Source organism: Neofelis nebulosa, chromosome 2 (genome assembly GCF_028018385.1).
Source record: "Neofelis nebulosa isolate mNeoNeb1 chromosome 2, mNeoNeb1.pri, whole genome shotgun sequence".
Taxonomy (NCBI): domain Eukaryota; kingdom Metazoa; phylum Chordata; class Mammalia; order Carnivora; family Felidae; genus Neofelis; species Neofelis nebulosa.
In genome coordinates, this window is record NC_080783.1 from 187,390,840 (window position 1) to 187,403,118 (window position 12,279).

Genomic DNA, 12,279 nt, shown 5'->3' on the forward strand with positions numbered 1-12,279 from the left:
ATAAAAAAAAGAATGAGATCTTGCCATTTGCAACAACATGTAGGGTGCTAGAGGGTAAAATGTTAAGTCAGTGAGAGAAAGATAAATACCATACGATTTTACTCATATGTGGAGTTAAAGAAACAAAACAAACAAAGAAAAAAAGAGACAAAAAACCAGACTCTCAAATACAGAGAATAAACTGGTGGTTACCAGAGGGGAAGTGAGTGGGGGTCTGGGTGAAATAGGTGAAGGGCATTAAGAGGACACTTTTCTTGATGAGCACTGAGGAATGTATAGAATTTTGAATTATTATATTGTATGCCTGATACTAATGTAATACTGTTATGTTAATTATGCTTCAATAAAGCAAACAAACAAACACAACAAAACAAAGTTACTTTAAAAGCAAGCCCCTATATGATGTTGGGCTTCAGAACCACATAAGCACCAAATGTACCTTCTCAAGAATGACTGGCTATAGGATGAAGTACTGTAGACATCTGAGGTCATGTCTCAGGTCCTGGCAGACAAAAATTCTATTTTTACCTTATTGTGAGCAATCCTTGGCAGCTCTGGAGTTCTTTCTTCCACTCTTAGATGCTATACTTTGTCCAGAAAAGCAAACTGCCACACCTAGCCCCTTTGAATAAGTAACTCCTTTTTGATTTCCAGATATCAGCTAAAGGTCACTTGCTCCAGAAGGTTATCCTGACTCATAGACAAGATTAGGTGCTCCTGCTTCTAATCCACGGCATTTTATACTTCCCTTATGATAGTACTTTTCACTACATCTTGCAATTGCTTGCTAAACCTTAAGCTCTAGTAAGGCTGGGACTATAATCTGTTTTGCTCATTATTGTATCCCCAGCACCTAGCACAGTACCTGGAACAAGGCAGGTACTTAGTAAATACTGATTGAATAATTATGTGAATAAATGAATGCATCATACTAGCGAGATGGAAACTGAATCATGCCTCACGTACTCTGCCAGTTTTATCCATAATGCACCAATAAACACCTAAGACAAGCAGCATTATTCCTTCTACGCTGCCAGACTGTATGGAGGTGGAACTGTGGCTCACAGGATCCCCCTGATACAGACTCCAGAAGGCACTTTCCATGACCAAAGATGGATTCAATGCTCCAAAGTCAATATAATGTCACCTAGAGCCTGACAGTTAAACCGGCCATAAACCACAATGCCAGCCCTGTCATGACTTGATGGTAAGATCTCTTTCAAGTCATTCAACTTCTCATAGATCCAGCTTTCTCATGAAGAGGGTATTTGGCCTTTCCGGAGCAGGTACTTTCTTTAAATAAAGAACAAATGACAGTGAAAAGCTACCCACACCATGATGGGAAGTTGGGAGAAGAGGGAAGTATTTGCAGTGAGGCATCTCTGCAGTTAGGAAAGGGTTAAGCTCAAACGTCTGTCTGGGATCTCTTACCAGTAAATCAGCCTTGACTGCTGCTCAGGCTGAATGAAGCCCCACCAGGTTGGCCTGTCAGGAAGGAAGCCCATGCGTCCAGACTTTTGTTGTTCTAAGGATTTTTTTTTTTTAATTTTACTGCTCAGGAAGGAAGCCAAAGCCTAGGCCCTAACTGCAGTCCTGCTGATTACTTGCCCTAGCATGCGCTATGCCTTTACCTCTCCAACTACCTCTTGGATCCAACTCTTCTCTTTTCTGGAATTCCTTCCTTACAATGACTTTGGCATTTGGGCCTAAATCTCAGACCTTCCCCCTTCTTTTAACAACTGAAAATTAAGAATGTTGAGCATTTCCCTTCCTACCTCCCGTATTCTTTTGTCTCTATGTGGAAAGGACTGAGGATAGGGAGAGAGGAGAAGTGGGTGCTCTTCACCACCAACAGTGATCTGAATCCCTTCTCTTCAATGGAGCCACGAAGGAACTGATAAGGATTGAGGTGTCAGTCTCCACTGGTCTCCAGTGGCTACTCCTGCTACATACATATGTGAACAGAAGACTTCAAATACAAGCAACTATATTTAAATAACAGACTCAAATCCAAGGTCCTCAGGCAGAAGGTCAGTCTTGCCCACTCCCATCCCCCTACTCCCCACCTCTCCCACTGACATACAGAATCATTCTCTGATATTCCCAAGCCCCATGGGGCTTTCTTTCTACAAAGAAGAAAACATTGAGTTTATTTGTGCACTCAGGGTAATGGACAGCCCTCTTTTAGTCCTAGGAAAATGCACACAGACACCATGGAAGAGGCCTATCCCCGCCCAACCCTGCCCTCCCCTTCCCCTGCTAATCCTTCCCCAGCAGCTCCCCCAGCTCAGTCCTGCTGCTGTATTTCTCTCCTGACCTACAAGGCCCCTTCAAGCCCCGTCCTAAGCCTCCCCCAAGCAGAGACAATCCATCATGCTGTGGGACTGTGACACACACAGATGGGGGAAGGTTCACAGATTTCTCTCACACAGGCAAGAGGGTAAAAGTGCCTGTATAACTTAAAATCTAGCGACATACTAGAAACTCTGGTACTTTGAATTCTAATACTAGTCAAATACCATTACAGAAAATCTGATTACATATAGTCCAAATTTCTACCACAAACAAATTCTAATGGCCCATTTATTTCAAGCAGTATCTGATAATACCAAGTTCCAGAATAAGAAAATATGATGAGATCTAGATACCCTGACCTGGGCCACTGCCTAGATACCTAACCCTGGTCAAGTCCCTTCCTTACTCAGACTTGGTTTCTTTAACTCTAATATTGTCTCGCTTCTAAATAAAATGGAGGGAGAAAGAGGTCAGAGGGCCACCAGGGCTAATCCTGGTGGGTGGGTAATAATGAAGGGAGGTGAAGCAGCTGGCTATCATAGAAAAGGGCTCTGAGACTCTCCCTTTTTCCACAGTGCCATAAGGCATGAGTGTGTGAAAGGATCCTGCATATATGCTAGTTGTTAATGACCATGTGTTTGGCTATATTGGTGCTTCTGACAATGAAGATTATGCCACCAGATTATCCTTGCAATAAGTCATTACGTATGGAAGGCTTATTATGTATGAGGAACTGTTCTAAGCATTATCTATGTACTTAATCTCATTCAGTCCTTCACAACAATCCTTTAAGGTTATAATTCCCATTTTACAGGTGAGAATACCAAGGCCCAGGGAGGCCAAGTAATGTGCCCAGGGACACAGAGTAAGTAAGCTAAAAGGTCAGGATCTTACTCCAGAGGCTGAACTCGTAACTACTATGTTATATTGTCTCCCCACCTTTAACTTGAAACACCTCCAGGGTGAGGCTCAAAGGGGTCACCACAACATTTATTCCTCTAACAGGTATTTATTATGCTAGGCCACTCTGACTTGGTATAAATCACACCCCAAAAAGCAAGGCCAAATGAGAGCACTATAGGATTAGCTGGCACCTAAATGGGAATCATATACCCGAAAATAAACCAAAGGTCTCTCCAGGGCTGGCCCTTGCCCCCTCCCTACAGCTTTCTCACTGTCTGCTGCTCTAAGATGGATGCAAAGCCATAAGTCTCAGCCTGCAAATGAATTTCAGTGGAAAAAGACAACCCTCATCTGGTGACTCACACTCGGGCTTACTGGGCTTGATTTCTCATGAGACTGTACCAAAGGTTCCTTCTTCACACATACAGCTCTAGACTTTCCTAAAGCTCTATGTCTGCTGAACAGAATGTCCGGGACGCAGCACCATGTCTTTCCCCCAAAACACAACTTTCATTTCCTCTAGGTCATCTTCAATCAGAACACATTCCACGGAGAAAATTGACGGTCAAATGTCTGAATTGCCAGATGGTTGTATGTGTCTACAAAACCCCCACACCACTTGTCTGCTTCCAGCTTCAACCAGGACCTGGGTAGGAACTTGTTTTTCTAAAATACACATCAAAAGCAGATCAGCATTTGTGGACTTCATGATAGGGGATGTAATGCTGTGAGAAAACATTTGGGAAGGGGATAGCCTCTGATCCTAGGTTTCTAGAGAGTTAGGTGAGAAAAGCAAATTTTAAATTATTTGTTAAGCTATGAAAGATTTTTTTGGCACCCCAAATAATCAACACAATAGGTCTATGTTTGAGAAAGGTAATTTCACATATCTCTTAAAAAACTCCCTACCTACTTTGGTCATTATGATACCCCAAGGCATAAATAAATTCTTCCTTTCTTTCCTCAAACCTCTACACCTTTGGGATAGCACAGTCTTATAGATATTATCCAGAGCAATGCTGAAGAGTGGCAAACTGAGGAAAACTTGGAGGAAACATTAGATTATAGTTACCACCATTAATTTATTCAATACTCCACTAACACTTACTGAACCCTTCGATGTGATTGGCAACAATGCCAAAAAAAAAATTTTTTTAGCACTAAAACTAAGCTGTAGTTAAGATAATAGAAAAGTCAAATCCATTGGGTAAAAATGGAAGTGAATGAATTCCTCCCATTTATGTAAGCATCTACCAGGTTAACTGATTCATACCACAGCCTATCATTTCTCCAGGCCTAAACCCATAGTCCCAAATCAGGATCTTTTCCTGGAAAAGGCATAAGAAAGAGACTGAGTAGGTGAAAGTTCTTTTGCAGAAAAATCTCCTCCTTGCCCATAAAGAAATATTTACAAATTTGCACCTGCAGCACACACTTTTAGGTTATACAGGATAAAAATAGACTCTGTTCAGCCACAAATGCCACAATTTAAATGGTATTTTTTAAAATGTGAAGGCATTTTAGTTGCTATACAGCAATAAGTTATCCTTAAGTCTGCAGTTCATCTGTCTTTAAGAGGAGTAAAATGGCACTGGGAAATGCTGTTAAACTGTTGGAAGAGAAAATTCAAATCCATAAATTATTGTAGCTTTGGTGTTCAAATCCTGTGGATTTTACACTTAAAATGTATCATCACCCCAAATCCCAAGTGTTTATAAGGAGTACATTCCGGATGTGGTTAATAAGAGTTAAAAATATGAAAAACCATTATGAAAATATAACTCTATTAAATGTTATAAACTCTCTAAATGCCGAATATTTACTAAGAATACATTTCAATGTGTGCTAATATTTATTAATCAGATGGATGTAGTTAACAAGGGTTAAAAATAACAAAAACTAATATAAAAATATAATTCTATTTTTTCAGTTTCCTCTTCCCTGCCTAATGAGGAAAGGGGATGGGGAAGGAGAGCAACTTTTGTTATTAGGACACAATGTGTGTTTTTTGTTTTCAAACAAAAAAGGGCCACCAAATAATCAACCTAGGGCCGCTGACCGGAAGGCAGCCCCGGAAAACTTCCCGTGGGAAGAGTTCCAGAAATTGCCCGGACTTTAACAAGCCCCGCTGTGCTGGCTGCGAGACTCAGACGGTCAGAGGCGACCAAGACTCGCCTCGCCCGAATACCAGCTATCCTGCGGATTCACGAACCCCTGGACTTTGGGAAACATTCCCTGGAACGTTTTACAGATTTGAAAAGCAAGACGGGAAAAACATTTCGAATCTACAGGAGAAACCTCAAAGTCCTCGGGTGCCGAGGGAAATGCTAGCTCCTGATGCGCGTGTACACACATCCCTCCTCATCGACGCGCCCCAGCGCCCTCTCCACGCCCTCCTCCCACTCCCACTCCACCCCCTCCAGTCCCCCAGCCCCCCTCCCCGCACGCAGGGCACCCAACGACCGCGCGGGGTCCCCTCGCCTCCTCACTCCGCCACCCGCCCACGTGCACCTCCCGCCCTGTCCCGTGTCAGCCCGACACCCGCGTGGGCGTGCCCCTTTCCCGGGTCACACTCGCTCAGTGTCCCCTCACCCCGTCTCCACACTCTGCGGCTCAGACCGCTGTACAGGAAACCGACCGAGGGTTCGGTTCCTAGTGCGACCTGGGGACGCGCGACGTGGAGGGCGGGGCGGGGGTGGGGGACCAGGCCGGCCCGCGGGGTCCCACCCCGGCCGCAGCCTGCGGCTGCGGTGGTAGCGCGGGGCTCGCCCGGCCCTGGGGCAGCGCCGGGAGTTCTCCCGCAGTCTCCGAGTCCGGCCGAGCGACGGCGAGGTCACCAACATTTCTCAAACCACTTAAAAGCCATCTCAGTGGCGGAGGCTAGGGAGTCCTTTCCAAGTGAGCCAACGGTGCCCGCTCTGTGGTCCTTCCAGCCCCCTGGCCGGGCCTCGCGCCTCTCCGCGCCCCCTCCCCCAAACGATCAATTACCAGCCACCCTTCTGCCGGGAGCGGCGAGGGGCTGGCTGGCGGCCGCGAGGAAACGGCAGCCCGGATCACTTCTGCATGACAATTGATGGGAGGGAGGGCGCGAGGCGAGGAGGGAGGACGGCTGCGGTGTCCGTTTTCTCACCATGGTGATTAGGCATTCCGGCCGCGCGAGGAGGCAGCCGCCGACCAGAGCGGCGCGGTGTGGAGCGAGGACAGGGGAAGAGAGCAGGAGCGGGAGCGAGCCCAGCCGCCGGGCGGGCGGGCGGCGGGCGAGCGGCGCGCTGAGCCAAGCCAAGCCAGGCCAGATGGCTCTGCAGCCATCAGGGACTGCTCCCGTCCAGCCCGGCCCCACTTTAGCTGTGCAAACATTTCTTTATCCCAACAAGACAATTAAACCCAGCAGCATGAAAAGGAGTCTCCATGACTGTGCTGGGAGTGAACAACCAGAAACAACCACACATCACAGGGAGTTCTTGCCCTCCACCCCCAGAGGGAGGAGAAAAGGGGCTCAGGGAGAAACTGGGGAGCAGCTGAGCAACAACCAGGCTAGGTCTGGGCAACTCAGTACGGATGGAACCATCTGACCCACCTCCTCTGGTGATTTGCTGGCCCTTTCACAGTGGTCATCTGCTCCAGCTACAATCCAGAAGTTGAGCCTGGTGACAACTGCCCCAGCAAGAACAATCCTCCTAAAAGCCCAGTTTAGGGTCCCTGGCCACCCCAATCCCAGAGCCTTGGGAAGTATCCCCCTTAATCCTACCCCCACAATGTAGCCAGGACTCCTCATTCCAGGCTGCCCTTGGGCCTACATGGGCTCAGCTGAATGATTCTTAGGACACAGGGTCTTCAATGATACATGCCTTCATAAAGACACATTCTCAGGGTACAAAATACCATCTACTATTCAGGGCTTTTGGGGCCCAAGAATGACTTTTCAAATACATCAAAGATGAGAGCAAAGCAGAACATCCAAGAACTGCTGTGAGCCACCAGGTTTCCTACCTACCTGTGAAATCTGCCTGACACAGGGAAGGGCCAGGGAAGCAGGGACACTTTAGGGTCATTGCCCATTGCATGTCCCTGAGGTAAATCAGAAGGCAGGGCCAGTCACTGCTCTAACTGGTGCAGTTCTGGTTCCTCTCAGCTCTCTGGTGAGCATGCATACTAGCCACCTCCAATTTGGGCTGAGTGGAATGACTGGCAGGCTGGCCAAAAAAACCTGTGTCACCCAGGCAAGAATCTGGGCATGAGGGGGGGTGGCTACAGAGAACAATCGGGAAATGCACATGGTAAGAGCCAGGGCACTGAGGGGGTAATAAATGTATAGATTCTAGCACAAGGCAGCAGACAATACTTATCTTCCCTTTTGTTGTAAAGTTTCCTTAATGAGGAAATGTTTATTTTAAAAGCCCTGGGAAACATATCTGTAGACACTTCATATGTAAGACACACGTGGACTATTCGTAATTGGTCCATAAATTTTAGCATCATTTCCCTGGACAAGAAGCCTTGGAGACTGGTTCAGGGAGTGACAATAAACAGGAGTTACCTCAGTTCCCATCCTGGGGAATTATGCATCCTCCATGAATAGCTTCTCACAAAACACGTCTCCCTTTTTCCAGGGCAAATAAGTTAGTCCTGTCGAGTCAAGGCTTCCTTTCTCCATAGACCCCAACACCTACCTCATGAATCACCTGTGATGCCAGGTAGATGAACAGGCAAGCAAACCGGAATCATCTACTAAGAGAAACAATACTTTACCCAAATAGCTACATTTCAGTACAAAAATGCATATTTAATCACAAAAGAAATCCTGCCTATCAGTACCCAGATTTAAGGCAAGCACACGTGTGCATTACACCATGTCTGCAGGCCCCTCTTTCAAATGCTCTCACATGTGGACATATCTGCATATGGATGCAGTGTGTGAGCAGGGGGTGGCTGCGACAGTAAAAACTGTCAGTGTTTCCACTGTAAAACTGATTTTTCATTGACCTAAAACTCAGTCATAAAACTTCTACTCTAAGTAAAGGACACACACACACACATCCCCATACTGAAAAAAAAACCCTGCCCCTGAAAAAAACCCCTAAAGCTAAGTGCCTATTTAGGAGGTTTACTGTTGTATTTAATTAAAACATTTTTTTTACATTTTATGAGAAAATTTATTTATATGAAGAGAACTGAAAAATAAGTCACCACATCAGAAATTAACTCTAAGTTTTAAGAATAAAAAACCAGAATATACATGGTTAATTTTGGCAATCTGACCAAAAGCCACTGCATCCTATTACTTTGCTCTTTCCAATACCTTCTATCCTCTCTTCTTGCCTTCCCATCCCCCTCACTGCCCCATCTGCCCCTTAAGCTCTCCTTTTGGAAGCAGTCTTGTACACTGTCACTCGATTATCTGAGAAATATTACTTATTTCAAAACGGTTCTGTAGGGAGGACCTGAAAGGCATCTAGTGGGAATAATCAGGCCTTCTAACGGCCCTTAAATATGTATTTACATAAAACAGACCATAAATATTCTGACACACGTCAGCATATGACAGGAACCAAGAAAGCTGCTGCAGACTTTGTCCCAGTGCCTCTTCAGCCCTTCCCTACAGAAAACTGTTTCTCCCACCTTCCCAAAACTCAAAATCAAAAGCACAAATGCTACCCAGTACAACCCTGGGAGGGCTGCTATGCCACCTAAGGGAAGAAAAGGAGGAAGGAGCCCTGGATCACAGGCTAAGAGGCTCCTGTTCATTTTGCATCTTTGTTTCTTGTTGAAGATTAGTCACGAATGCAACTCTCGATAATAAGGTGGGTGTGCAAACGCCCTACACTCACAGACACGCCTAGAGGTTTTATGTTTGTGTGATAGAGAAAAGAGAACACAAAGTACTCTCTAAAGGAAGAATATTTTAAACAAATAAAAGGGGAAAGGGCTCCAATTTATATAATACTACAGTTTCAAATAAAGAAGTTTCCCCACCCTTCTGATCAGAATCTCATTAATTTCAAGGTCAGAATTCCATTTCACTTTGGGAGATAGACTCATTTAATTTTTCTCCACCCAGGCGTATTCCTGTGTGAGGGATCCATCTCCATGGGGGATGGCACCACCACACAATGCAAACCAGGCAAACAGAAGAGTTATGGCTTTGACACTCGGAAAGGGAATGGATAGCCACATCTATGAGTTCTGACTTGACTAACAAGCTTCCTCCTGCTCTGGGGGTCTGACACAGGTTTGGGCTAAAAAGAGAGAAAAATGGAGACAAGCTGGATTTGTTAGGAGAGAAGAAAGGAATCTTGATCTCCAGATGTTACTTTGTAGCATATTAGTTTTGAGAGGATTTCATTTTCAACTTGTATTTGGAGAAAAAGGGGGCAGAATCTGTCACAACCTCACCCAGGGCAGCTTTAGCCAGAGGTCAGATTACAGCTAGCCTTGATCACTTGCACATTGACAAATGAAAACTGCGCTGAAGTAAAACAAAACAGAGCAACACAAAGCCAGCACGTTCGGGAGGTATACCCAAAAAGCAAGATGGTAACACACACATCAGCTGTCCAGAAGGGGAGCCGGTGGAAGGAGCTGAAGGGAAGTGAGAACACACGGGCACTTGTGCTGGCATACAGCAGCTTCTCCCTTAAGTGGGGAGGTCTCGGGCTTACAGACGCTGACATAAAAGACACACTTGCAACATATTTCAAAACCAAAGGGCGATGGATTTACAAGGCAGGTTGATTTTATGATGACTTTTATTGAAAAGGTACGCTGGGTTTAGGCAGATGCCTTTTAGCGCAGGAAAGTTAACACAGTGCCTAATTCAAGGAGACAGCCTGAGGAAGCAGTGCCGACAGGGGAGAGAGCTGCAATGTCTCTATTACTCTCCTCGGCATCATAAAGAGAAGAGAAGAAAAAATGGTATTCGGGTTGGTGGTTATAGAGAGGACAGGAGCACAAAAAATACAGAAGAGGGGAAAGCAAACCTCAGATGTAGTTTTCTTAAGAAAATAAAATGAAGCAAATCTCAGAACAAAGGGTTGGGTGGAAAAACACCCTCAGTTCATAAATTCTCACCAGGCTTGAAGAAAACTGCTCTGCCTACCCACAGCCCAAAAGCATCAGAACACAATTATTTTCTGATTCTATTAGAGGAGAAGATTGTAGGGTTCAGCACTCCTGGTCTACAAGTTCCAAATAAAGGTTTAGTTCCAACTATTACCAAGGGTAGCCAAAGCTCAACAAGGCACTTGGAGAACACAAGAAAGCTGTTCCATAAGCAGAAATTAATAATAGTTGTGAACATCAAATATGGAGCAGTCACACAGGTCAACCGTGTCTAGTCCTAAAAGTGAGCCCAAGGATAAGCATCCAGCAAACCTGTTAAATCCCACGAGAAGTCGGCTTTCTAGCCTTGCGATCACAAGGAAAACACAGCTGTTTGAAATGCTTTATGGTGATTGACGACACCTTTGTCCTTCTCTGAAAAAAAAGCCTAATGTGGAGCAGGGCTGAGAGTTGGGAAAATAAAATCACGTGGAGTCCACTAGATGTGATACAATGGAAAAGCTAAAAAATAATATACCAAGATCGGAGAAACAAAACAAGGACAGCAAAGAGAGGAGGGATGGATGAATTTCTTCAGGTCCCCCAAATTTCGTAGAAACCTATGCTTTCTAGTAAAATGATAGTCACTCCAGTATATATATGGCACCCCTCTTCACTCCAGAGTCCCCTGGAGAGAGGCAGTGTGGAGGCCAACTCGCCTCTGGCTACCTTCAGAAAAACATTTCCTACCAGAACTGTCAATGCTCATTGACAACAGACAAGTAAATGTTCACACTCCACAGCCATTGAGTGGGAAGTAGTTGGCCCTTCCCATTACTAGGAGCATGAAAACTGCCACCGACCTGTTGAACACTACTGTAAGGCAGGGCTTGGTGGGGGTAGGGAGGGCTTGCACCAAAGTACTTACATCTGTCATTCCGATCCTCTGGGCTAGATGAAGCTTCCCGATCCGAAATGAGGCCAGAGACAGCAAAAATCTTCTTCCCAGTATCATCAACCTTAAGTGAACCGGGGGAGCTAGATGGCAGCTGTGTCCCAAAGTCATATTCCTTGCCATCTGCATCTGAGAAGCGCAAGTGGGGAGACTCTGTGTCATGGCAGTTCTTAAGTCGTTTGGCTGGCGTAAAGGCTGACTGATAACTCTCCCGGTCCTCAGTGGAAGCAAAGGGACGGAAAGCCCCCACCCCACTATGATTCAGCATACTGATTGGGGTGCAATCTAGATTCGGGGGAGCAAACTGAGGGTGGAGGTGTAGTAAAGAAGGGGGAAAATCACGATTGGCAAAAGTGCCCGGCACCCCACCTTGCCGATGGTACATAGAGGCAAAGGTGTAGGAACCGTTGGTGAATGGAATATGCACGTCCTTGTCTACTGAGACAGGTACACCAAAGGGTCGTGGCTGCTGACAAGGGATGGAAGCATCGCGGCTGGCCTCAGCCGTGGACGCCAGGACCATCAGTGCTGGGGATGCCAGTGGGTTGGGGAGGTAGGATGAGTTCTCCATCTTGAAGGCTGCCCGGTGTAAGTCCATCGGAGTCTCTTTCTATGGCTGGTGTCACACAAGAAGCAGTCTTCCCCGGGAGGGAGGCCAAGCGGCACCTTGGATCAGGGCAGGGAATATTACTGGGGAATCATCCCCTTCTAAGACCTGCGGAAACAGCAAAGAGAAAAAAAGAAGGGGGAGGAAGGTCAGGGGGAGAAAAAAAAAGGGAAACCCCAAGTGATCGAAACACCATCCTTCTGGCTTACAGATGCTCGGGCAAGAGACACCACAGGCTTTAGGAGCCAGTGGGCAGCAGCATCAGACCATTTTCATTCAGGAAAATCAATAGACAACTTACTGTGATGTACGCGTAGCTGACTTTGGTCCCTACACGTTCCGGGTGAAATGCGCCTGAGCCCAGCAAAGGAAAAAAAAAATCATAAAACCACCAAATACAATATTCCCTGAGCAAATGAGCTTTGGAAGGCCAAGTCACCCAGTAGATTGGGTGGGGTCTATGTTTTAAAGGGCTTCCCCC

At 45.9% G+C, this 12,279-nt stretch overlaps 1 protein-coding gene across 4 annotated transcripts in view; it reads right to left on the minus strand.

The window, feature by feature from the left end:
* The window catches only part of RNF220 (ring finger protein 220), a 225,504-nt gene extending 213,598 nt beyond the window's left edge, over window positions 1-11,906 (minus strand). For 3 of the 4 annotated variants that reach the window (XM_058717664.1, XM_058717663.1, XM_058717662.1), the window contains exon 1: window positions 11,165-11,906. In XM_058717664.1, coding sequence (XP_058573647.1) covers window positions 11,165-11,789 — 625 coding nt within the window. In that variant the 5' untranslated portion in view covers window positions 11,790-11,906. The remainder of the gene's footprint in view (window positions 1-11,164) is intronic. The other variant, XM_058717665.1, reaches the window with a different exon arrangement.
* Window positions 11,907-12,279: the final 373 nt, after the last annotated feature.